This window comes from Ovis aries, chromosome 12 (assembly GCF_016772045.2).
Source record: "Ovis aries strain OAR_USU_Benz2616 breed Rambouillet chromosome 12, ARS-UI_Ramb_v3.0, whole genome shotgun sequence".
Classification (NCBI taxonomy): domain Eukaryota; kingdom Metazoa; phylum Chordata; class Mammalia; order Artiodactyla; family Bovidae; genus Ovis; species Ovis aries.
In genome coordinates, this window is record NC_056065.1 from 33,788,868 (window position 1) to 33,816,802 (window position 27,935).

The window sequence follows — 27,935 nt, forward strand, 5'->3', positions numbered from 1 at the left end:
TCAGTTCAATCACTCAGCCGTGTCTGACTCTGTGACGCCGTGAACCGCATAACGCCAGGCCTCCCTGTCCATCACCAACTCCCAGAGTCCACCCAAATTCATTTCCATTGAGTCAGTGATGCCATCCAGCCATCTCATCCTCTGTCGTCCCCTGCTCCTCCTGCCCCCAGTCCCTCCCAGCATCAGGGTCTTTTCAAATGACTCAGCTCTTTGCATCAGGTGGCCAAAGTATTGGGAGTTTCAGCTTCAACATCAGTCCTCCAATGAACACCCAGAACTGATCTGCTTTAGGATGGACTGGTTGGATCTCCTTGCAATCCAAGGGACTCTCAAGAGTCTTCTCCAACACCACAGTTCAAAAGCATCAATTCTTCAGCAGTTGTCAGGAGCCACGTTAGGCATTACTGACAAAATGGAGGCATGGCCCCAACTCACTCTCCTCACCCCGCAGGCACAGTCCCAGGATGAAGGAGTTAGATTTTGTGATTCTGACTTGTTATTTCCTTTCTTCGATTGAGTTGGCTGGAAAGAATGTTAAGGTGGTTATTGTTCTTGAGAGAAGCATGAGAAAGCACAAAGCCTTCTGCAGTTGTTCCCATAAAATAATCTATAAAGTAACCATTGATATTTGTTCAAGGATCTTTACAAAGAATGTTCCAGGATGAGCATGTAGACCGCAGCTTGAGGCCATGGGAAGGATTGTTATCTGAGACCTGTTTGTGAGGGAAATATTTATGGCAAAAGAAGTTTGCAGAGTTTAGCGTTTAGGAGTAATTAAGAATAGTTAGAAGCTAAAAGTTTAAGGAATGTTGTAGTATTAGCATATTTTACTGTAGCTTATAGAGATTAGGGATTTTGGAGATATTAATAGCTAGAGGCCCTTTTAGGAGATAGTGATCTTAAGATGCTAGGGGCAAACAGGCTTTAGAAAGATAAGAAATAAACTGAGGAATGTAGCATGAGTTACAATGTAATCACAAGTTAAGTATAGGACACATAAGAGGAAGTAGATAATAGATAGTAAAGCCGATTCCGAGAGAATAGCTGAAGCAGGAACTCTGTAGGGCAACAATGATTTCTGGAGATGATAAATCTGGGTGGGGGAAACTAAAAATGTCAAACCTCTGACCTAATGCTTTTGTCAAAGCATAAAAGAAAACCTGAAGCTTGAAATAAACACGTAGTCCCATACCTCGAGTCAGAGGCTACCTCATTGTCCGCCGACACCGCTCACCCCTTCAGGCTGATTCCCTGGCTGCTGGAGCTGGACTCCGGTAGGCACTGAGCCTTCTTCACAGTCCAGCTCTCACATCCACACATGACTACTTGAAAAACCACAGCCTTGACTAGATGGACCTTTGTTGCCAAAGTAATGTCTCTGCTTTTTAATATGCTGTCTAGGTTGGTCATAACTTTCCTTCCAAGGTGTAAGCGTTTTTTAATTTCATGGCTGCAATCACCATCTGCAGTGATTTTGGAGCCCCTCAAAATAAAGTCAGCCACTATTTCCACTGTTTCCCCATCTATTTGCCATGGACTGATGGGACCAGATGCCATGATCTTTGTTTTCTGAATGTTGATCTTTAAGCCAACTTTTTCACTCTCCTCTTTCACTTTCATCAAGAGGCTGTTTAGTTTTTCTTCACTTTCTGCCATAAGGGTGATGTCATCTGCATGTCTGACATAATTGATATTTCTCCCGGCAATCTTGATTCTAGCTTGTGCTTCTTCCAGCCCGGCGTTTCTCATGATGTACTCTGCATAGAAGTTAAAAAGCCTGTTACAAGAGACAAAAAATGACACTACATAATGATCAAGGGTCAATCCAGGAAGAAGATATATCAATTATGTATGCACCTCAACATATAAGACAAATAGCAGGAGCTATAAAACGAAAAATCACCTGTAACAATAATAATGGGGAACTTTAACATCCCACTTACATCAATGAACAGATCATTCAGACAGAAAATTGATGAGGGAATAGACATTAAATGACATATTAGATCAGATGGACTTAACTGATACTTATATAGCATTCTGTCTGAAAGCATCAGAATACATTCTTCTCAAGTGCGCATCGAGCATTGGTACAATCACTATGGAGAACAGTATGGAGACTCCTTGAAAAACTAAGAATAGAACTACTATATGATCCAGCATTCCGCTCCTGAGCATTTATCTGGAGCAAACCATAATTTGAAAATATAAATGCACCCCTGTGTTCATTGCAGCACTGTTTACAATAACCAATACATGGTAACAAGCCACATTTCCATTGACAGAAGAATGGATTAAGAAAATTTAGTACATTTATAAATGGAATATTACTCAGCCGTAGAAATGAGTGAAATAATGCCATTTGCAGCAATGTGATGGACCTAGAGATTATCACACTAAGTGAAGAAAGTCAGACAAAGACAAATATTATATTACTTATATGTAGAGCCTAAAAAATGATATAAACTTATTACAAAATAGAAACAGACTCACAGACATAGAAAACAAGCATAATTACCAAAGGAGAAAGATGGAGGGGTGGGGGAGGGATAAATTAGGAGGCTAGGATTAACATATACAGCCTTCAGTTCAGTTCAGTTCAGTCGCTCAGTCATGTCCAACTCTTTGCGGCCCCTTGAATCGCAGGACGCCAGGCCTCCCTGTCCATCACCAACTCCTGGAGTTCACTCAAATTCACGTCCTTCGAGTCCGTGATGCCATCCAGCCATCTCATCCTCTGTCGTTCCCTTCTCCTCCTGCCCTCAATCCCTCCCAGCATCAAAGCCTTTTCCAATGAGTCAACTCTTCACATGAGGTGGCCAAAGTACTGGGGTTTCAGCATTAGCATCATTCCTTCCAAAGAAATCCCAGGGTTCATCTCCTTCAGAATGGCCTGGTTGGATCTCCTTGCAGTCCAAGGGACTCTCAAGAGTCTTCTCCAACACCACAATTCAAAAGCATCAATCCTTTGGCGCTCAGCCTTCTTCACAGTCCAACTCTCAAATCCATACATGACCACAGGAAAAACCATAGCGTTGACTAGACGGACCTTAGTCGGCAAAGTAATGTCTCTGCTTTTGAATATGCTATCTAGGTTGTTCATAACTTTTCTTCCAAGGAGTAAGTGTCTTTTAATTTCATGGCTGCAGTCACCATCTGCAATCTACAAGGGCCTATTTCCTGTATAGCATAGGGAACTCTACTCAATTTCTATAATAACCTACATGGGAAAAAATCTGACAAGGAATAGATATATGTATTTGTATAATTTACTGTACATCTCAAACTAACAACATCGTTAATCAACTTCTCCAATATAACATATAAATTAGAAAAGTTATTCATTCTCATTTATGATTGAATAATATTTCCTTGAATGTATAGACCGCATTTTGTTTTTCCATTCATCCATTGATAGCCATTTGGGTTGTTTCTACCATTTGACTATTGTGATAGTATTGCAATGAATATTAATGTACAGGTATTTGAACATTCATTTTCACTTCTTTTGAGTATATCCCTATGAGTGAAACTGCTGGGTTATATGATAATTCTATGTTTAACTATTTGAAGAGCTATCAAACTCTTTTCCAAAGTGGCTGCACCATTTTACATTCCCATAAAAATAAAGAGGGTTTCAGTCTCTCTACATCTCCTCATTTCATTGCAAACATATTTTAAAAACCTTGCATTTGTATTTTCCTTCCCCCACAAATACTGTTTTGAATATCATATTTTACATCTAATTCTCTTGTGTATTTCTTAATTGCTTATTGAGGATACAGATTATTTTACTACTTTTGCCTTTTAACCTCCCTACTAGCTTTGTTTGTGGATCACTTCCTACCTTTATGTTTGCCTTTACCAGTAGCTTTTTCATTTCATAGTTTCCCTGTGTTTAGTTGTGTTGCCAAGTCCAAGCTTGCTCTGCTTGCTGCACAATAGGCCAATAAATCTGAGAGATGAGGTTCTGAGGCAAGGAATGTGACTTTATTCGGAGAGCTGGCTAACGAAGAAAATGGCAGACTAATATCTCAAAATAACTGTCTTGTTGGGGCCTAGATGCCAGGTTCTTTTATGGATCAGAGATTGGGAGAGGTAAGGAAACAAAGTAAAAAAGACCATTTAATTCTTCCAAATATCTCCTAGAATGACAAGCCTCAGGCAAGGAGGGGGATATTAGTTTCACTTCCTTACAGTCATTTCATGGGTGGCATGAAATGGAATATTTCTGGTCATATCAATAAACAAAGGTACCCCCTCTGTCTGCAGTTCCAGCCCCCCAAATGTGAGTTTCTGAGCCATGCTGGTAAGCAGCAGACAAGAGGTACCATTTCCCACACAAAGAAAGCAAGAATGTCACAGTCCTTCATAGGTGGGCAGGGTCTGTTTATCTCCCTGTGAGCCAAAGGCACCCTAGCCCATGGGTCAGGTGGATGGGGCCAGGCAGGGCTCCCCGAGGCAGGCCATTATGTAGAATTATAACAACAAAAGTGGCAAACTAAAGAGTTAAAGTCACAGGAGCAGATCCAGTGTGGAGTCAAAATTAACCCTTCCCAGTTACAGTTGTAGCCTTTTCTTTTTCATCTTAGAGAAGTTCCTTTAGCATTTGTTGTAAAGCTGGTTTGGTGGTGCTAAATTCTTTTAGATTTGACTTGTCTGTAAAGCTTTTTATTTCTATATCAGATCTGAAAGAGTAGAGTATTGCTTGCTGGGTAGAGTATTCTTGGTTGTAGGTTTTACCCTTTCATCACTTGAGTTTCTGCTGAAACATCAGCTAACAACCTTGTGGGAGTTCCCTTGTACATTTGTTGCTTTTCACTTCCTGCGTTTGAGATTCTCTCTTTAATAATTGTCATTTTGATTATAATGTGTGTTGGTGTGTTCCTCTTTGGGTAAATTCCTGTATGAGACTCTCTTTGCTTCCTGAACTTGGGTGACTGGTTCCTTTCCTAAGTTAGGAAAGTTTTCAGTTATTTTCTTCTTAAATATTTTTTCTCAGGCCCTTTCTCTCTTCTCCTGGGACCCCTATAATGGGAATATTAGTGTGTTTAATTCCCAAAGGTCTCAAAGTGTCCTCTTTTTTTTTTTTTCATTCTTATTTTCTGTTCAGCAGCCATGATTTATATTACTGTTTTCCAGCCCATTCTTTTGTATCATTTAGTCTACATTATACGTTAGAAGTTTCCTTCTAGTGTATTTATTTCACTTTTTGTATTTTTCAGCTCTCTTTGGTTCTATAATTTTCTAAGTCTTTGTTAAAAACCTCTGACTTCTCCCTCAGTGCAGCCATTTTCCCTGTGAATTCTTTGATCATCTTTGCAATCATTATTCTGAACTCTTGCTTAGGTTGATTGTCTAGCTCTCCTTCATTTAGTTCTTCTTCTGGGGCTTTATCTTGTTCCTTCATTTGGAACATATTTGTCTAGCTCTCCTTCATTTAGTTCTTCTTCTGGGGCTTTATCTTGTTCCTTCATTTGGAACATATTTGTCTGCAACCTTATTTTGTGTAAGTATTTTTATGTCTGTGTAACTTAAGTATTTTGACCTTTGAGAAGTGGTTCTCTGGATTAGATGCCCTGTGCATTTCTCTCTCATCATAGCAGTGTACTCCCCATCTCGTCACCCAGGGGCCAGGGGCTAGATGGTCCCAGATTAGGTTCTGATCTGTGCTTGCAGACTCAGTTGTGGGGCTGTATTTTTCTTTCTTCTGGTTTCTGCCCTGTGGTGGGTGAGGCTGGTCTGGACACTAGTACAGGCTTCCTGTTGGGAAGGGCTGCCACCTGTTCACTGATGAGTAGAGCTGAGTCTTGGTCCTCTGCTGGGCAAGGTCATGTCTAGGGGGGTGTCTGGAGGCATCTCTGGGCTCAGGAAGTTTTTAATGTAACCTGTCTGCTGCTGATTGGGCCTGTGTTTCTGCCCAGCTTGTTGTATGGGCTGAGTCCTCCCAGCCTTGGAGCCCGCAGGCTACTGTTTGGGCCAAGTCTTGGCACCAAGATGTCACCCTCCAGGAGAGCTCCTGCAGATGAATGCTTCCTAATATATCTGCCACCAGTGTCTATGTCCCCTGAGTGAGTCACAGCTGCCCCATTTTCCCAGGAGACCCTCCAAGATCAGCAGGTAGATCTGTCCCAGACTCCTGTCAAATTACTGCTTTTGCCTTGGGTCCTGGTACGTGTGAGATTTTGTATTCATCCTTTAAGAGTGAATTTTCTATTTCCCTCAGTTCTGTGGGGTTCCTGCAATTAAGCCCCATTGGCATTGAAAGTTGTATACTCTGGGGGCTCATTTTTTCAGTGCTAAGCCTTAGGGCTGGGGAACCTGACAGGGGCCTCAGAACCCTCACTCCTGTGGGAAAATCTCTGTGATATAATTATTCTCCTGCTTATGGAGAATAATTGTAACTGTTCTCCTGTTTATTCACCTGCAGCATATGGGATTTGTTATATCTTAATTCCATCCTTCCTGTTCATTTTATTGTGGTTCTTCTTTTGTCTAGGTTGTAGGAGATCTTATCTGGTGTGTTACAGACTTAATCATTGATGGTTATTCTGCAGATAGTTGTGATTTTGGTGTGCTTGTGAGAGGAGGCGAGCCCAGGGTCTTTCTACTGTGCCATCTTGACTGCTTTCTTCCTGCAGTCCCCTCCCTAAACATATGACCTGTGACTTAGAGAGTCAACAGCTGCATACTAAGATAATCTCCAACAGAACCTCAGCACATAAAAGGCTTTGTTGAATAAATTAATATAAATATCATCATGTCAAGTTGAGATCAAAAGGAATATGGCAGAGACTTAAAATTTCCAAGGGAATTTTCCCTTTGCTCTGAGGGTTATATTATTCCATTTAACAAATATTTATTGAGAAGTGATACCTGATGCATCCTAGTATTGTACAGGACAGATACGGTCCCATCTTTAATAGAGCTTAAGTTTAAATGGGTACAACTCATGAGCCTAAGATTAGATTTTTGAATGAAGAGACTTATTCATGATTGAGATGTTTTTCTATTAGGTGCCCAAAGATTACTTAAAATCTAATTCAGAAGTTGGCTCGTTTTTATTTACACACAATGAGACCTTTTGCAGCTGTACCACACTTAAGGACACAGTTTCTGTGTGTGTGTGTATATACACAAAGGAGGAAAGAGTCACATATGTATCATCTCTCCCCTCTGCTTACCCTCCTTACCTCCATCAAATTTAAAAGCCTAGAGTGTTGAGTGGCTATGGTTTTTCCAGTAGTCATGTATGGATGTGAGAGTTGGACTGAGAAGAAAGCTGAGCGCCAAAGAATTGATGCTTTTGAAATGTGGTTTGGAGAAGATTCTTGAGAGTCCCTTGGACTGCAAGGAGATCCAACCAGTCCATCCTAAAGGAGATCAGTCCTGGGTGTCCTGGAAGGAATGATGCTGAAGCTGAAACTCCAGTATTTTGGCCACCTCATGCCAAGAGTTGACTCATTGGAAAAGACCCTGATGCTGGGAGGGATTGGGGGCAGGAGGAGAAGGGGCCGACAGAGGATGAGATGGCTGGATGGCATCACCGACTCGATGAACGTGAATTTGAGTGAACTCCGGGAGTTGGTGATGGACAGGGAGGCCTAGCGTGCTGCAGTTCATAGGGTCACAAAGAGTTGGACATGACTGAGTGACTGAACTGAACTGAACTGAGAGTGTTAAGTATAGAATTATTGAAAATATTACGTTGACCTTAACCTTCTTCCATAATTTACTAATCCTGTTTCTACAGATGAAAAAGTACCATCTGAATAAGTGAATAGAATATATTTATTTAAAGATACAGAAAAAATAAGCAGGAGTTTTCTAGGTATCTTTTATGGCATTTCATTATAGATATTTATTTTTATGCATTGCTAAAGATGTTATTTTTTCCCATTCAAATACATATGCAGCAGAAATTAGAGAGGGAGTACCTTGGATCCAGTGGCTAGTGAGGATTGGTAAAGTGAAGGGCACAGGCTCCTTTTAGGGAACTGTAGCTCCTTGACTCCAGGTCTGTGTTACAGGGTGGAAATGCAGGCCCAGAGGGGCCAGGCCTTCTCATTTTTCAAATGAAACTAGAAAACTAGATTTTTAATGAGTTCCCATACTTTTTAATGTTAGAAACTGAGTCACTCATGTTTACAATGTAATGGAAGCAAAAGAAAATATTCCTACAGGTAAGCCATTTGAGACCTCTGAAGACTATCACCAAACCAGTGTTGCCATTTATCATGTCTAGTAACTGCCATGGTCTACTGCACAACTGCACTCATCTCACACGCTAGTAGAACCATGCTCAAAATTCTCCAAGCCAGGCTTCAGCAGTATGTGAACTGTGAACTTCCAGATATTCAAGCTGGACTTAGAAAAGGCAGAGGAACCAGAGATCAAATTGCCAACATCCACTGGATCATGGAAAAAGCAAGAGAGTTCCAGATAAACATCGATTTCTGCTTTATTGACTGTGCCAAAGCCTTTGACTGTGTGGCTCACAATAAACTGTGGGAAAATCTGAAAGAGATGGGAATACCAGACTACCTGACCTGCTCTTGAGAAACCTATATGAAGGTCAGGAAGCAACAGTTACAACTGGACATGGAACAACAGACTGGTTCCAAATAGGAAAAGGAGTACTTCAAGGCTGCATATTGTCACCCTGCTTATTTAACTTATGTGCAGAGTACATCATGAGAAATGCTGGACTGAAAGAAACACAAGCTGGAATCAAGATTGCAGGGAGAAATATCAATAACCTCAGATATGCAGAGGACACCACCCTTATGTCAGAAAGTGAAGAGGAACTAAAAGCCTCTTGATGAAAGTGAAAGAGGAGAGTGAAAAGGTTGGCTTAAAGCTCAACATTCAGAATACGAAGATCATGGCATCCAGTCCCATCACTTCATGGGAAATAGATGGGGAAACAGTGAAAACAGTGTCAGACTTTATTTTTCTGGGCTCCAAAATCACTGCAGATGGTGACTGCAGCCATGAAATTAAAGGATGCTTACTCCTTGGAGTTGGACATGACATAACTTTCCTTGGAAGGAAAGTTGTGACCAACCTAGACAGCATATTAAAAAGAAGAGACATTACTTTGCCAACAAAGGTCCGTCTAGTCAAGGCTATGGTTTTTCCAGTGGATGTGAGAGTTGCACTGAGGAGAAAGCTGAGCACCGAAGAATTGATGCTTTTGAACTGTGGTGTTGGAGAAGACTCTTGAGAGTCCCTTGGACTGCAAGGAGAGCCATCCAGTCCATCATAAAGGAAATCAGTCCTGAGTGTTCATTGGAAGGACTGATACTGAAGCTGAAACTCCAGTACTTTGGCCACCTGATGTGAAGAGCTGATTCATTTGAAAAGACTCCGATGCTGGGAAAGATTGCAGGTGGGAGGAGAAGGGGACAACAGAGGATGAGATGGTTGGATGGCATCGCTGACTCAATGGACATGAATTTGGGTGAACTCCAGGAGTTGATGATAGACAGGGAGGCCTGGCGTTACGTGGTCCATGGGGTCGCAAAGAGTTGGACACGACTGAGCGACCGAACTGAGCTGAACTGAACTGAACTGCTGTGGTCTCTTTAGGCTGTATCTTCAAAGGTGTAGACTTACTTGTGGCTTTGTACCCTCTGGTGCTGATGTCCCTATCTTTCTCATACTTGTTCTGTTCAGGGTCCTCTAGGGCAGCTCTGTCCAGTAGAATGTTCTGAATAGAAATGTTGTGCTGTCTGATACAGGAACCACTAGTGTCTTTTGTGGCCGCTGCTGCTGCTGCTGCTAAGTTGCTTCAGTTGTGTCTGACTCTGTGTGACCCCACAGATGGCAGCCTGCCAGGCTCCCCCATCCCTGGGATTCTCCAGGCAAGAATACTGGAGTGGGTTGCCATTTCCTTCTCCAGTGCATGAAAGTGAAAAGTGAAAGTGAAGTTGCTCAGTCGTGTCCGACTCTTAGCGACCCCATGGACTGCAGCCTACCAGGCTCCTCCGTCCATGGGACTTCCCAGGCAAGAGTGCTGGAGTGGGGCGCCAGTGCCTTCTCTGCTATTGTGGCTAGTAGGACTAAGAAATTTAAAATTTAATTTAAATTTTAATTGAATTGAAATAGCTGAATATGTCCAGTGGCAATCGAGCCATACTTCCTGGTCTCTGTACAACTCTTATCCTCACAGAAACCTGACTAAGAGTTATTGAATTGATTGAACCAAGCCCAGATAAACCCTTGATGGACAAAGTGTAGTAAGGAGAGAAAGGAGCAAACCTACCCCAACATTGGTGGGGTCTGGGCAAAATTTCATGCATATAAGTTTATGAAACATCAATCAAGTTGGCACATTCCTAAGTAAAATGTATTCCTTCCTCTCACCTCATTACATATTCCTTCATCGGGACCTGGAAGTCCCTCCTCATAGAATTCTTGGACTCTACGCTTCTGCTAGCCCCTCTGTTCCCAGTCCAGGTCCACCCTGTGTCACAAGTGAGCTGAGCAGTGAGTCTGGGCAGAGTGGAACTTTATGTAACCAGTGATCAAGGGCCATATTTGGGATACTTCTGCTATGCCTGTGGTATGTTCCACCTCTCCTCCATTTTGACTATAGCTAAGTTTGACGTTAAGACGTTGTATATAGCTCTGTAAAATTGCCGTATAAAATAAGATCTTGTGTTAATTTGGGCATAGACCTTCCTTCTGAGTCAAGCACCATGATCTGATTAATCCCTTTTGGAATCTCTTGTAAGCTCCTACTTCATCACCTACAAATTCAAGAATAATCATTTTTCCAAATACATTTGTCCTGAATTCTTGAGAAGTAAAATAGAACTGAACAAGGCTATAGTGAAATAGAACTGAACTTGGCTGCAGCTTTTAAAGATTGCTTAAGAGATGGAACATGGAATGGGTACAAATGTGACTCTGGCCAAAGGTTAATAAGGAGAGTTCATTAAACTGCCTATTTAACATCTTTATTAGGCTGCCTATTACATCACTAAATCATCTTCAGCAGTCTGCCTCGGAAGACTTTTCTTGGGGCAGTCATTTATGCCTAAAGTGTTGGGGAGTAGGAGATGAATTGCAGATTGCTTTTAATCCATGTATAAATCAATCTAATGAGTTCTATGTGATTAAAGTCAGTAAAAAAATAACAAGTATTGTAATACTTAAGATGTGTGTGTGGATTATCTTCACCTAAATAGCATCTTACAATGATGTATAAATTTGGGTATTTAGGTAATCAGTAAAAAAGAAGAGTTGCACTATGCCTGCGTGTGTGTGCATGCCTATGTGTGTGTCTGTGTATGAAAAACTTGAGCAGGTTCGGTTGGAGGACAGCTTTGGAAATTTTAAGGTCACATCCTATTCTGTTGGAGGCATTTATGCCAGGCGTCCCCAATCCCTGGGCCACAGACTGATACCAATCTGTGACCTGTTAGGAATTGGGTCACACAGAAGGAGGTGAGCAGTAAGGTTAATTAAATGAAGTTTCATCTGTAGTTACAGCTGCTCCCCATCGTTTGCGTTATTGTATGAGCTCTGCCTCCTGACAGATCAGTGGTGGCATTAGATTCTCATAGAAGCAAGAATCCTACTGTGAACTGCACACGTGAGAAATCTATAACAGATTCCACGCTCCTTCTAAGAATCTAATGCCTGATGATTTGAGGTGGAGCTGAGGCGGTGATGTCAGTGGTAGGGAGTGGCTACAGATGCAGATATCGTAAGCAGACAGGTTTGACTGTACAGAGACCATATCAAATAATTGCTTGCAGACATATCAAAACCCTGTCAGTGAGTGGCAAGTGACAGTTAAACTCCATCTGGTGGCAGCCTTTAAGTCAGAATCTGACACTTATTTTAGTCTATGCATGAAAGAAAGAAAGTGAAGTCACTCGTGTCTGACTCTTTGTGACCCCATGGACTGTAGCCTACTGGGCTCCTCCATCCATGGGATTTTCCAGGCAAGAATACTGAAGTGGGTGCCATTGCCTTGTCTATGCATGGCCTACCCATTATTTTATTTACCGCTTGTGTCACGCCTCTTTCTTGCACTGCACACTTGTCTCAGTTACAGTTTTGATAAGCCCACAAGCTAATGCCTGTGTACATGCTAACTTGCTTCAGTGGTGTCTGACTCTTTGTGACTCTATGGACTGCAGCCTGCCAGGCTCCTCTGCCCGTGGGATTCTCCAGGCAAGAATACTGGAGTGGGTTACCATGCCCTCCTCCAGGGGTTCTTCACAACCCAGGGATTGAACCCACATCTCTTAAAGCACCACCTGGGAAGCCCCATAAGCTAATAACCTTAGCTAAAATGAGTAAAAATGTTGCTGAAGAACTTCTTTGAAAATGGGAAAAGACCCAGTGATGAGATGGCAGAAGACTCTAGGTTCAATTCAGTTGCTCAATCATGTCCTACCCTTTGCAACCCCATGGGCTGCAGCACGCCAGACTTCCCTGTTCATCACCAACTCCTGCAGCTTGCTCTAACTCTTGTCCATCAAGTTGGTGATGCCATCTAACCATGTCATCCTCTGTCATCCCCTTCTTCTGCCTTCAATCTTTGCCAGCATAAGGGTCTTTTCCAGTGGGTCAGTTTTTCGCATCAGGTGGCCAAAGTATTAGAGTTTCAGTTCTTCCAATGAAGGACTCTAAAGATGTAGAAGACTCTAAGACTGCCAACAAAAAGAAAACTGCATTTAAAAGAAAATACCAAGAGTTCTACTTAAATTATGGATCTGTTGCAACAGGTGATTCACATTCTCCACGCCTGCTTTGTATAATATGTGGTGGCTAACTGTTCAGCAAAGCCATGAACTTTCAAAGCTGCTTTGCCACTTGGAGACCAAGCACCATGCATTAAAAGACAAGCCTTTGGAGTTTTTCAAAAGAAAAAAAAACATGAACACAAAAACCAGAAGCAATTATTGAAGCTCACCACTTCATCAAATTTATCTGCACCAAGAGCATCATTCTCAGTGACTAACTGCATTTTGAAAGCTAAGAAGCCTTTTACTATTGGTGAAGAGTGGATCCTGCTTGCTGCTAAGGACACTTGTCTTGAACTTTTAGAAGAGACTGCAGTTCGAAAGGTGGCACATGTTCCTCTTTTGGCTAGCAACATAACCAGAGGAATTGATGAAACAGCAGAAGATATTGAGGCGTAACTGTTAGAGAGGATTAATGAGTCACCGTGGTACACAATCCAGGTTGGCAAGTCTACTGATGTTGACAAGACAACAGTGCTTGTTTTTGTGCATATATTTTTCAGGAAGATATGCACGAGGACATGTGATATACATTTTTGTGCCAACCAACACCACGGCTGCAGAACTTTTCAAGTCTTTGAACAATTGCATATCAGGAAAACTGAATTAGTCATTTTGAGTTGATATATGCACGGATGGAGTGGCTGCCATGACTGGATGGCTTTCTGGTTTCACTGCTTGAGTCAAAGACATCGTTTCTGAATGTGAGTCTATGCACTGTGTCATCCAGAGAGAAATGCTGGCTAACCAAAAACTGTCCCCTGAACTTAACAATGTTTTGCAGGATGTGAATAAAATGATCATGTTAAAGTACTTGCGCTTAATTCATGTCTGTTTGCACAACTCTGTGAGGAGATGGACACACAGCACACACGTCTTCTCTCATACACAGAAGTGAGGTGGCTTTCTAAAGGTAGGTCACTGGTCAGAGCGTCTGAGTTATGAGAACCACTCCAGAGATATCTTTTAGAAAAACAGTCACCACTGGCAGCACATATCAGTGACACAGAATGGATCACAAAACTTGCTTACTTGTGTGACATACTCAACATGCTCAGTGAACTCAGTCTGTCACTTCAGGGGAGAATGAAAATATGTTCAAGTCAACAGAGACTGACATTCAAAGCCAGTCTGCAGTTATAGGTGTGATGAGTGAACATTGGGTTTTTGACATGTTTCAAACATTAGCAGAGATTTTTGAAAGAGACTCCTCTCTCCCAGCTGGATGCATGATCACCTGTCTCAATATTCAAAAGAGTTTGAGCATTACTCCCCTACCACAAAAGACCCTCAGAGTGGAAAGGAATGGATCCACGACCCATTTGTGAACAGGCCAGGTGAACTGACTTTGTCCATGCTAGAAGGGGATCACCTGTTTGAGATCGCAAATGATGGTGGCCTTCAAAGTATGTTTGAGACAACTTCGAACTTCCATACACTCTGGATTAAAGTCAAGGCAGAATATTTTGGGATTACCACAAAAGCACTGAAAAGCCTACTTCTGCTTCCCACATCCTTTGTGAAGGGTTTTGTCCTGCAGCGACAGCAACCAAAACGAAATTACAGAGTCGTCTGGACATAAGCATCCCACTTCAGGTGTCACTGTCTCCCATCACCACAGAAGGGCTCGTCTAGTTGCAGGACAAAAAGCTCAGGGCTCCCACTGATTGTGCATTATGGTGAGCTGTGTAATTATTTCATGACATATCACAATGTAATAACAATAGAAATAAGTCAGTGCGTGCATGCATGCTCAGTTGTATCTGACTCCATGCCCCTGCTGACTATAGCCCTCCAGGTTCCTCTGTCCATGGGATTTCCCAGGCAAGAATACTGGAGTGGGTTGCCATTTCCTACTCTAGGGCATCTTCTTGACCCAGGGATTGAACCTACATCTCCTGCATTGGCAGGGGGATTCTTTACCACTGAGCCACCTGGGAATAGAAATAAATGTAGTGTGCTTGAGTCATCCCCAAACCATACCCACTCCTGGTCCATGGAACTATTGTCTTCCATGAAACTGGTCCCCTGGTACCCAAAATGCTGGGGACAGCTGATTTATGCCATGTTGTAACTGATGTGGTAATGAAAAATTATTTTATATTACCACTCAGGGAAAACTGGAGAACTCTGCCCTTATTATGCTGTGGCTCCCTCCTGTGGTAGAAAAGGAGAACAGGAATATAACCTGTGACAGATGAAGAAAAGAAATAGGACTGTAAAGCCTCCAGCCAGTTGTCTCCATAATTCAGAGTTGTCTAGGAAACAGGCTTCATGCCTTCTGCTAGATAGTTTAAATCCTGCTAAGGATTCTGATACATGATTGTTGTACCCTCCCCGAGGGCACTCACATTTTATTGCTGTCCCTTTAACTTTCTCCTTACTGTATCCACTTTTCATGGTTAGAAACTATCTTGTATGATTTATATTTCATAAGGAATACCATAATTAACATTAATGTAAATATTTTACTGATGAAGTATGTTTTTTCCTATGTAACTCTTTTTCATAACGTAAGTACTTGGCAATCTTTGGGTGGTTTTAGGATGTGATGGTTTCTTTTTCTCAGTGCCTTGACCTAATTCTCCTCTGCCAACATCAATTTTGGTCTATTTAAACAGAAACCTTTGAAACACTATTAGAAACTGAAAGGCATCCCAAGGGCTGTATGGTTTTTAGATGAGCAGGTTTGCTTGAGATTAAATTTGAAAGCATCATCTTGTGCATGCAATTATTTCTATAGGATTGTATAATCACTGGTCCGTGTTGAGCCTTCCTTAGGCATACCGCCTGAATTGGCTGCAGATATGGGGCTAGGCAAGGATGGGTGGTTGTTTTTGTTGTTCAGTCACCAAGTTGTGCCCAACTCTTTGTGACCCCATGGCCTGTAGCCCACCAGACTCCTCTTTCCATGGGATTTCCCAGGCACGAATGCTGGAGTGGGTTGCCATTTCCTCCTCCAGGGGATCTTCCTGACCCAGGAATCCAACCCACATATCCTGCATCATATCCTGCATTGGTAGGCAGATTTCTTTACCACAGAGCCACCAGGGAAATTGGCTAGGTGAGGCTAAACTCATTCAGCAACAGGGTAAAACATCAAGGCAGTATAGGAGGACGGGACTTGGGGTTAAACCTGGAGATGGAAGAAACAGCGAAAGGTAAGTGGTTCCACCCAGAGGGATGGTACGGGGAGGGAGGAGGGAGGGGGGTTCAGGATGGGGAACACGTGTATACCTGCGGCGGATTCATGTTGATGTATGGCAAAACCAATACAATACTGTAAAGTAATTAACCTCCAATTTAAATAAATTTATATTAAAAAAAAAGACAAGTGGTTCCCAACTGTTCTAGGCACTTTCACAATAATTGTCTCTGTCATGGACATTTTCATTACATAGCTAATCAGCAGTAAGGCAGTTTTGCAGTAAAGAATCGAATAATGGAAAACAAAAAGAAGGACATTAAAAAAGACCTAATGAAGGATGAGACATGAATAGCAAAATTTTAAAGACTATTTCAAAATACAAAATATTTGAATACATTTAAAATGTGTGTAGATTGAGGCTAGTACTTTGCGAATAATTGATTTTATTTTGTGACTTGTACCTAAGCACTTTTCTCAGGAGTCTTTTGTTCCTAAGATATGATACTTTTTTTTTTTTTTGGCCTGTTGATTTGTCTCTTCATATCACACTTTTTTCTGTTGTGCTAAAACTTCTTCCTTTGTTAAGAGAGAGATCAGTCTCCAAACACTAGGATGCACATTTTTAACTGAGTTTTTGTATTGTTTTGTGAATACCTCTCCATTATTTGTTTGTTCTAGGCATATGGTCACATATATTTTGGTAGATAATTCTGAAGTTCTGTGGAAAATGTGAGTTCAACTCTATGCCTTTGAGGCTCTCAGCTTCTTTCTCCTCCAGTGTAGCGTGTTTCAAAATAAGAAACCAGTTCTTGGGGCAGATCATCATCATCCTTCGGCTCATTGAAGCCATCAATAGCTGGAAGAAAGGCTAACATTTCAACCAGTTGAAGCAAGACTGTAGACCTTTCATGGCAAAATTGCCCAAGGCCAGTTCACTCTGCAGAAAAGTGCTTGTGATGAAGGTGCTTACTGCAAAAATACCGAACAAGATTCCAAACTTTTCCTTCAGTTCTTTTGAGAGCGTTGGCAGGTGTAACTGCTGCTCTGGAATAATTAGGAGTCTGCTGTTTCCTTCCCTCTGCATTCTTGCCCACCGGGGTGCCCTGTGTTGCGGTGGCAGGGAATGCGTGTTGCAGCAGCTGTATGATGCTCCCATTCTCTACTGGCTACTGTCTTGGAATGCCAAGCAAACTTTTTATCAATGCAGGGTCAGCATTTAGAAGCACTGAGAAAAGGAATAAATGAGCATTGTCTGGAAGGAGATAATAATGTCTTGTTGGGCCTCTCAAATACATTTTACATGTCTTTTAAAGGTGCAATAAATGTTACACTAGATGGATCAAATGGATTTGCTCTGTAAGAAAACATGAAACACTATTTGTACATATTTGGAAAAGAGTTTCTCTTTGCTTGAACTCTTTCAGGGTCAAAGAAGGTTGGGGCAGCTCTCTGGTGGACCTTTTGCCCCTGGGTCTGAAACTCTTTATTGCAGTACCTAACTCTAGCTGTTAGGGGACGTTTGTGGGAGGATGGGGTGGTTCAAGACAAAAAGACTGGCTTTTTGGATGTTTACACTTGTAAATAAAAATATACAAATTACAGGGTTGTTTTTTTTTTTTTTAAAGAAAAATGTCAATTCCTTTCTTCTTCTAACTTTCCAGAAATTTTTGACATTTTTGCTGATGTTGTCTGGGACTGTGCATCAGTGAGGTAGCTGTATTTCAGTGATTCATTTCGTTCTGACAACACCAAGCTGAGAAGTCTAACAACTTCGATTAGCACAAGTGTCCAAACAACTCTTAATGTCAATAAAAACCTGATTCAGTCAACAGGGAGACAATTATTCAGAAATCCTTCTTCATATTCTCTTGTGGTTTCTGCCAAATGGTAATTTGTGAGGGAAAAAAATCCATTTTTCTTAGGGGAAAATAATGCCAGTACACTCACTTTAGGCAAATCACTGATTCTTAATCTAGCTTGATTTGTGCCTGGCTCTGCCACAAACATAACGGGGTGGGTGTGGTCCACATCAGTGTTTAATAGATATTCATCCTTCACCTGACTGTCGAGTTCTTTCAGGAGAAACAAAAGAGATGGCACCAAAAGTGCAGACCCAGGGGAGCAGAAGCTCCAGTGTGGACCTGGTGTATGGAAAAGCTGGAAGCATGAGTGAGCATAAAGATTTGAGAGAAGTGAATGGAGTGTGGCTCAGCTGGTAAAGAATCTGCCTGCAATGCAGGAGACCCTGATTCGATTGCTGGTTCGGGAAGATCCCCTGGAGAAGGGATAGGCTATCCACTCCAGTATTCTTGGGCTTCTCTGGTGGCTCAGATGGGAAAGAATTCACCTGCAATGCGAGAGACCTGGGTTCTGATCCCTGGATCAGGAAGATTCCCCTGGAGAGGGAACAACTTACCCATTCTAGTATTCTTGCCTGGAGAATTCCATGGATAGAGCAGCCTGGCAGGCTACAGTCCATGGAATCACAGAAAGTCGGATACAACTGAGCGACTTTCACTTACACTTTTTTTTCCCCTGTAACTAAAGCAGACTATACTTGCAGGGGTGTGGTGGGGAAGAAAACTTATAAGGGGCCCATTCATGAAGGGCATCAAATGCCATGCTGAGTAGTTTTAGTTTCATCTTCTAATCAGTGGGATGCCATTCACAAATTTTGTACAGGAATACATCTTTACTGTCTGGTTAAATGATAAGATATACCTAAAAATAAAAACAGTGATGTCCAAGAAGTGTAAGACGACAGTATATTAAATGGTTGGGACAAAAGTGAATGCCAGGAATGGGGCAGAGAAATTGCTGTATGTTGTAGCCATCAGAGGAGTCTTCTTGATGAAGGAAAGAATGACACGGCACCTGGAAGAACAAGGAGAAGAAAAGGGAGATACTTCATTGATGTCACCACCTCACTCCATCTGAGGACGGTGTAATTGGGCACAGAGCGGGGAATGGTTGGAGCAGTGTGGTGGAGTGTCCTGGGAAGAGGACCTAGAGATGGAGTCATGAGCTGAGTCTCCAGTTAGGCAGCAGTGGCTTCTTTCTGTTTGAGGATGTGTCTGACATGCCAGAGCTCCAGAGCAGTACTTTAAAGGTTTGTATGAATTCAGTAAGTATCTAGAACTACTGTATACAGGGATCGAGCTGCATCTTGGCCACTGGAGTGGGCTCTGTTGTCTCACCTGGGTGCCTCGCCTACTTACTGTGTCTCCTTTTCTGTTCTAAATGACTGTTGCCTACGGGGAAGGAAGTTGTGAATAGCTCTCTTGAACGCTTGATGCACAACTTCTTCTTGATGCTGTCAGGCTTAATAAAGGCCATGGACTCCTTGAACAAATCAGAACCCTTGGCCATCAACATGAATTATATTCCTTGAGTTGCATTTTCTTTAGAACAAGTATTTAACTCTGCTGGAATTTTTCCCTGCTCTTTCTAAGCCTGACCATATTAGGGTGTATGAACCTTTCTGATGAGAGGAAAAGAAGCCATGGAAAGAACCCAACCCAAGCCTCCAACACATGAGGCTCCAAGCAAAGGGAATTTTACCAATTTGTGGGGCTCCACCAACATTTCCAGTGATTGTGGAAAGTTAATTAATTCAGCCAATTAATATCCTACAGTGGAATAGAGGCCATACTAGGGATAAAGTAGTGAACAAAACAAACATGGACGCTGCCTGCAGGAGTTCACAGTCAGTGGGGGAAGCAAAGGCAGGTAAACAGTCTGGCAGTTGATAGATGTGTTGGCTCGTGTGTGCTGTTATTTTAAAGAGTTCTGGCCTGAGCTTCAGTTGAGGTCTTGCCTGTGCTGTGTGCTAGTTGTCAGAGTAAATCCTTCTGAAATAAAATTTTTAAGAATTGAAAATGTTGTCAAAATGTAGGAAAAGCAAGATACTAATAGTTTAATGGGGCTTCTCTGATGGCTCAGAATCTGCCTGCCAGTGGAGGTGATGCAGGTTCGATCCCTGGGTTGGGAAGATCCCTTGGAGAGGAAAATGGCAACCCACTCCAGTATTCTTGCCTGGGAAATCCCATGGACAGATGAGTCTGGTGGGCTACAGTCCATGGGGTTGCAAAAGAGCCAGACACGACTTTGTGACTAAGTAACAACAAATAACTTAATATGATTGAGTAACCCAGTAGACTTAAAGAGTCTTAGCAGACCCTTTGAAAAACTGCCCTTAAAGAACTTCTAGTTCATCCTTCAAGATAAGGCTGTGCTCCATAGATTCCTTTGATAGAACTTTGCCTCTTTGGATTGAGCAGTCTGGTACCAAACGATTTAGAGCCGACTTGGGTCCCATGGTTGTTCCTCAGAGCATTTTGCAGACTCCCGCCAGTTATCAAAATGCTGTCACCCTAGACAGCTTGCCAGCACTGTCCCTCTGCCTTCCTCCCCATCTCAGCAGGATTCTCATCTCTGATTGGAATAGCAGCCTTTTCTTGTCAGGTCTGAAGCATGTGGAAGTCTGCACCAGGTCTGCATCCCCTGGGTCAGCTTTGAGTATCTTGCTGTAATTTCCTTCCACTAGCAACAAAACCCAAGTCAGTTTAAAAGGAAAACGAGAGAAGTGCGATTGAATGTAGCAAGCCCTGGGTATTTGCTCAAATGCTAAATGAGGGGCCCACGTTTTTAAGAGCACATTCTAGGGAAAGTTCTGAAATTGCAAGCTGCAGTCCTTTCTCTTTGCGCTTGGTTTGGCTGATTTCCAAAGCATCAAGGCTAGCAATTGAGGGACTGAAATATAATCGGTGGCGATACATTCGCACCACATGAGACATTCTCAGCCTCCAGAGGATCCGGTGGCTGGAGGAGCAGCGGACCAGCAACAGCTCCTGGCAACCGGAGTCCGAAGGGAGGGAAGATCGGATCGCAATGGTAAGAAACTCCGGAGCTTTCGGCAGACCTGGTCTGCTACCTGGGAAAGAATATTTAGCATGTGCTCGTGAAAATGGCTGTTGGTAACCTGAGAATGACTGACAGTCCCTTGAGCTTTGGGGAGCTGTCGGTTTTTCAGTGGAAGGGCGGGAACACCTTTGCTACCAGCACACTGATTTTTGAAAAATAATTTCTTTTGTGTCAGGAGTAATGCTGCCTTGTAATTAATGAGGGCTTCTCTGCCAGGCAAAGACAGACCCCGCGGTGGCCTGAGATGCAGCCTTGATGAATACGGTGTCTGAAGTGGACTCTTTTCTTCTGAATGTTGTTGTAATTTCCAGGAGACTCCTTCATAGACATAATTGCCCACTGTCTTGATATTTCCATATGAGGCTCAAACTCATTCGTACTGAAGCAGCTTTCTTCTCTGACTAGTGAGCCGTCTCAGTTCTGTGAGCTTCACTATTGATTGGAGGCATTTGCACATTAAACGTTACTAGAGCAAACTTCTAAGAGACGTTGCTTTCATTTTAAAGCTAGCATATGCAGGCAGCGGCAACAGGAGCCCACGTTTAAAAGGAAGTGTTCTGACTTTGTTTGGAAGAAGTTTGTTTGATTCACTGTAGCAGAGCAAATGTTGCTGGGGTTAGGGACACCGAAATGGAAATGAGGTCTTTGGACTTGGCATTAGAAGTCGCCGTGGGAATGACTGTGTGCTTAATTCAGGTCCCTGCTCTCCATGTATTTTCTCCAGCTGCTGCTTCTCCGTTGCCCTCGATACCAGGGGAAGAGCTGCTGTAACACAGAAGCCACTAAACTTTTCTTTAAGGGATTACGAGATGAAGGACATTGGTAATAATATGATTATATAACATTTGGGAGAAAATAAAACCTATTACTATATAGAGAGAATGCCTGAAATACACTTATTTGACTGCACAGCTGATGTGTGGGAAATGATTATTCCGTTTATAATCCAGATGAATGAAGAAAGTGCTGATGAAAGGGATGTGGGAATTTTTAGAAGTAAGTCTGCTTTTCTAACAATTCACAAGAGGGGAAACTGGAAGCTGGATTCGTAAGAATATTTCCTTTCTCTTCCTGGCCTTATCATCCGTCCTAGCTCACTTACTCATAAGCAAACCGACCACAGAAATAAAGCAGCAAAGATGAGGGTCAGATTTTCCCTTCCTTAGTTAACACCTGGTACCTTTTATCATCTCATCAATTTTAGAAGTTTTCCTGTCCAGTGAAGAGAACTTTGCAGAAACTCACCCCATTTCTCCTAAACCAGCAGGATGGCTGAGAATCAGCATGTCCAGCACGAGGATTCATTAGGGCTTCTTAGTGCTTGGGAATGTTTTGCCTGAATTCTTGGGGCATAATAATTCTGTTTTTCTCTTTAATTAGCCTGGGAACATTCCTTTAAGGATTAAAAAGAACGGGGCTGAAATGCAGATAGAGTCCCTTGCCAAGAGTCCCTTGCCAATGGGTCTTAAGCATGAGCATACACATAAGCATAGTGATGGTTATGTACAGTATTTAGGGAGAAAACAAGGAGCCAGTCAGGGGCTGAGATCACTTAAGGGCAGTAGCACAACCTGATGAAGATATAAAGACCTCCGAAGGCGCAAACTTCCCTATGGAGTAGGGGGAAGGGACGGTGGGAACCAAGAGAGTGATTGCAGATTGTTGGCATGTTTGCATCCAGGCCACCCTCTGGCTATTTTGATTAGTTATTATTTGGAGAGTTGGAAAAATTACCCCACTGTATATTAAAGTAAATGCTTGAGTCTAACTGAACTCTTAACTGCAAACACTGATATGGTAACAATTTTGCAGGGAAGGTGTCCTAACTGGCCAGCTTTTGCAAAGGAAACCATACTTCACCTTTCGTTTTAGTGAGAGCTCTGTGCAGAGAACAGTGGGTTGAAAAACCAGTCTTTGACTATAAGGAGAGTGAATTTGTAGGTTGGATTTTCATTAAATCCCTTCCATGATGAAAAGGAAGCCAGTCTTGTTTCTCATCATGCAAATACGATCAGTTCTCTCACTTATCCAAGAGAAAAGACACTATGAAAAACCGTCTCCTTGACCTGATTAGAATCCAGAGCATGTCAGGGCTTGCTGGATGTTATACCAAATAAGTCAGCCTGGCTTGGGCTGTGACCTCTCGTTGCTTTTTTGGGCTTTATTTATAAACTTAAAGGAAATGCAAATAACTGAATCCATTCTATATAAATATTAAGTTATTTGAAAGAAAAAGAAATGCATGGATGTAAATAATATTTTATAAATATTGAGGACATATGTGCTGGGATCCAAGTGTTGTTAGCACTTTAATAATCCTCAGCCTTGGTACTGATGAACCTATTTGCAGGGCAGCAATTTGAACACTACCGTGTGTAAAATAGATAGCCAATGGAAATCTGCCATATGACTCAGGGAACTCACACTGGGGCTCTATAACAACCTACAGGGGCAGGAAAGGGTGAGAGGTGGGAGAGAGATTCAGGAGGGAGGGGGCATAGATATACCTATGGCTGATTCACGTTAATGTATGGGAGAAATCAAACCAATGTTGTAAAGCAATGATCCTTCAATTAAAAATAAATAAATTATAAAAAATCCTCAAACTTCCTTTTAAGCAGGTTTATTATTATCCCCATTGTATTGACATAAGGCACAGTGAAGTTAAGTGCATTCCTAAGGACATGCAGCTAGTAAGAGGTAGTGCCAGACTGGGAACAAATTCGGGCCCTTACTTCTTAAACCATCTCATCATACAGCTTTCCAAGACATAGAGAAAGCAAAGCCAGGCCAAACCTCCAATGACCCACTGTCTAAAACTACCAAAAAATCTTGGACATTTCTCTCCTCTTCGTAGCCCATCTGGTCCCATGTACAGGTCTGTTCTTCCTTCTCCATGTCACTTGTTTGGTTTCCTGTTCTTTTCATGCCAGCATAATTCATACCTTTTCTTCCCATTCTGGCTGATTTCCCCTAAACAATTCCCTTAAACTGGGAGTTAGTCTGATGTTACGGAAAGAGGGTTTAAATGTATTCAGACCTAGAATTAAATTTCTGTGTGAGTCATGCATTAGTTATGTGATTTGGGACTTAAAAAAAAACTCTTTAACAATTAATGTTGTTATCTACAAAAAGCAAATAATGATTCTTAACCTCTATTGTATCATTGTAATAATGATATTAATATATTGCTATAACATACTGTTTCTAGAATAAGTAAGGTGTTTGATTAGGTTGGAGCCTTGCAGAGAGACAGATTGGGAGGAAGCTTTTGAAATTATCTAGGTACAGGATTGGAGAAGGCGACGGCACCCCACTCTAGTACTCTTGCCTGGAAAATCCCATGGACGGAGGAGCCTGGTAGTTTGCAGTCCATGGGGTCGCGAAGAGTTGTACGCAGTTGAATGACTTCACTTTCACTTTTCACGTTCATGCATTGGAGAAGGAAATGGCAACCCACTCCTGTTCTTGCCAGGGACAGGGGAGCCTGGTGGGCTGCCATCTATGGGGTCGCACAGAGTTGGACACAACTGAATCGACTTAGCAGCAGCAGCAGGTACAGGATGGTAAGAATTTAAAATAGGGTGGTGGGAAGAAAGTGGGAAAAAAAGAAGATAATGTGAAAGAAAACTTCATATATCCTGGCCACTGATTAGATGTGAAATACGAAAAACAAAAGCAAAGACCCTCACACTTGAAGCAGGTGGCTCAAGAAATGTGAATAAAAGTCCACTGGCTGCAATTCCTACTTTGCCTGACATAGTACTTCGTGCATAGTAGGTTCTGTGTCTTGTTGAATGAATAAAGGCATATATCAAGGAAGAAAAAGTATGAGAGTCAAATATATAATAGGTAATTCCTATAGTCTGTTACCCAAAGTCCAATAAGGTGTTTAGAAGTGAGCGACAATGCATTGTGTTCTGGAAAGAATGTGGAGGCTGACAATATAAAGTGGTATTTTGATTATGTCCCTTAAGAGAAGCTGGCTTCAGAGGATCAGAGGAGATTATCTACACCTACATTCATGTGTTCACAGATTCTAGAAGTTTGAAAGTAACATGAAGAGAACAGATTGGATATAACTATAAATAACTAATGGCTACAATGTTCTTTTCTTGATGATTGATAACTGGTAGCCACCTTGATAAAACTAATGGAAGGATGTGGAGGATGAGAGGATATAAAACTTGAAAAAAAAACCCAAACATATAATAAATATCTAAATGATTTTATTAATTAGGGTGGGTATGATGCTGATGGAAAAGGATTCTTTGCTGACAAGTTTTAGGTTATTGAATGCAATGGTTAGCTTTGAGTTTCTCCTTGAAGATGGTGTCAAGAGCATTAAAAAATTATAAACTGCACGTATCAATAGTGTAATGAAGATGAATTGTCTCTCATTCATCTGTCTGTTGTCTTCTGTGAGCTACACTTGATAGCTAAAGGAACTGCCAAGCTGAAAATAAGCAAAATGTGAGCTCAGTTCAAATTTTCATGCTGTTGATTAGTCCCCTGGGTATAGACAATTCATGATGGATGCTGAATAAGTCCCATTTGGTGAGAAGACACAAGAGCCAGTTTGTATGGGATGATGGATGGAATACCATTTAAGTTGTTGCTGATTTAGCCTAATGTTGATTGTAAAATCAATGTGATAGATGGGAGACCTAGAATAAAGACACCAATTAGCTGCATAACCTAGAAATTAAATAGATTCAAGATGGACAAAGTCTCTGAGGAGCTGCTCAGAGGAAAAATGGTATAGTTTAGATTTTTAGCCTTTAACTCAGCTTTAAATGCCCTGCTGTAAGTGTGAGCACAGGAATAACATCAGACTTCTCAGCTTCCAGTGGAGCTTATGATAGTCCAAGTTTGCTCTCTCCTCCCTTTCGTTTCTTGCTCCAGTGCTCCTCATTCATAAGTGTCCCTTCTTACCCATCTTTTACTTCCTGTCTTACTCTTTGGGTTTACCAGTCCTGTGTGTGGATAATCTTCCCAGACATCCTGGATTCCTAAAGGACTTGACTATAAACAGCTGCTTACTGGATCTATGAAGATCCCAGACTCCCCCCAAACCCACTACCCTGAGTCAGCACCCCCTTGTTGTGGCCCCACCCTTGCAGGGCAGGTATATATCTACTTGGAGAAATTTGGTGTTTGCGTTCTGAAATTTGCTCTATTTGGATTTATAACTTGTGTTACAAAAGTGCTTGGATTAATTTCCTCATTTATTTAATTGCTGTGTTTATTTGGTTTCAAAAGTGACATCAAAATATAATAAAACATGTATGCTGTGCTGTGCTAAGTTGCTTCAGTCGTGTCCAGCTCCTTGTGACTCTATGGACTGTAGTCTGCCAGGCTCCTCTGTCCATGGGGTTCTCCAGGCCAGAATACTGGAGTGGGTTGCCATGCCCTCCTCCCGGGGATCTTCCCAACTCAGGAATTGAACTTGCTTTTCTTATGTGCCCTGCAATGGCAGGCTGGTTCTTTACCAGTAGCGCCACCTGGGAAGCCCCAGAACATGTATAGGAATGTTTTAAGAAATGGCTAAAATAGAGAGCAAAGGAAAATTACACCTGTATATAATTAATAAATCTTACTTTTAAACTAACTGTTATGCTGTATCTATATGACTTTAATGTTTCTGACTGACACTGGTTGATTAATCAGTTCATAGAAAGTGTGGCTTATTGGCTGAGGGGTTCTGTCATAGCCAGCACAGGCTATATTGTAATATGTTGCTACACCTAAAGATTCCCCCAATTTATGTTCACTTACCATGAAGATTCTTTATAAAACTATGTAACTTATGTTTAATATGCTGAAAAACATGAAGACCATTTACTCTTTCTAGGACTTAGAATATGCTGTTAAGAAATATTAATACTCTTTGTGTGAAAGAACATTAACAAATAACAGATAAATTTTTAAGATACTAAAAATTAAAGACTGAAATTAAAGCATGAAAATAGACTTAATTGGTTCTAGGATTATATATGTTTCCTCTCTTTTACCTTCTCCTTCATTTGCTTGGCATATTGATTTACTTTAGTCAGGGAGTTTTATGTAAAAAATTTTCACTCAAGTATAAGATGCAAACTAAAAAAGTATATAAGGCAGAAATGTACATCACATTTTTGCAAAATGATCACAGTCTTGTAATCAGCACCCAGTTCAAAGAGTGGGGCATCACTGGGACCCAAAGCTCCCTTCATGAGATATCTCATGATCTTCACCTCCCAAATTGAGTTGTCCTTATTTTTAAGCTTTATATGCGCTCTTTCATTTTTGCTTTAAAAAAAAGAAGCGAATGATCGTATTATATAGCACTATATCAATACAGCCCTGTGCGTGGATAGAGATATAGAGAAATATGTTCACCACATTAACACTTATGGAATTTGGGGATATTTTCAAACTTTCTTCTTTATTCTTTTCCTTATTTGGACCATGTTCTTTATAAACATGAGTGTGTGCCATTTACAAAAAAATATATATGTAAGCAACTTTTTAAATGAACTTTGATGCTTCACAGTAAGCCTTTGGAATGTTTTATGGTGGACATTGGCCAGGTCATTTTCCAAATCTGGTGGCCGAGTCCCTGTTACTTTTTGAGCCTTTCAGTTCACTTCAGTCACTCAGTCGTGTCCGACTCTGTGACTCCATGAATCGCAGCACGCAGGCCTCCCTGTCCATCACCAACTCCCGGAGTTCACTCAGACTCACGTCCATCGAGTCAATGATGCCATCCAGCCATCTCATCCTCTGTTGTCCCCTTCTCTCCTGCCTCCAATCCCTCCTAGCATCAAAGTCTTTCCCAATGAGTCAACTCTTTGCATGAGGTGGCCAAAGTATGGAGTTTCAGCTTTAGCATCATTCCTTCCAAAGAAATCCCAGGGTTGATCTTCAGAATGGACTGGTTGGATCTCCTTGTAGTCCAAGGGACTCTCAAGAGTCTTCTTCAACACCACAGTTCAAAAGCATCAATTCTTCGGTGCTCAGCCTTCTTCACAGTCCAACTCTCACATCCATACATGACTACTGGAAAAACCATAGCCTTGACTAGATGGACCTTAGTTGGCAAAGTAATGTCTCTGCTT

At 41.7% G+C, this 27,935-nt stretch overlaps 1 protein-coding gene across 6 annotated transcripts in view; it reads left to right on the forward strand.

The window, feature by feature from the left end:
- The window catches only part of PLD5 (phospholipase D family member 5), a 413,113-nt gene that overhangs the window by 78,326 nt on the left and 306,852 nt on the right, over window positions 1-27,935 (forward strand). For 3 of the 6 annotated variants that reach the window (XM_042257201.2, XM_060396075.1, XM_012187210.5), the window contains exon 1: window positions 20,700-20,805. The exons of the other annotated variants lie outside the window; for them this stretch is intronic. Coding sequence is in view for 2 of the 3 variants with exons in the window: in XM_060396075.1 (XP_060252058.1) it covers window positions 20,803-20,805 (3 nt within the window). In the remaining variant the exon portion in view is untranslated. Of the gene's footprint in view, window positions 1-20,699; window positions 20,806-27,935 lie in introns of those variants that run through there. 6 annotated transcript variants of the gene reach the window in all.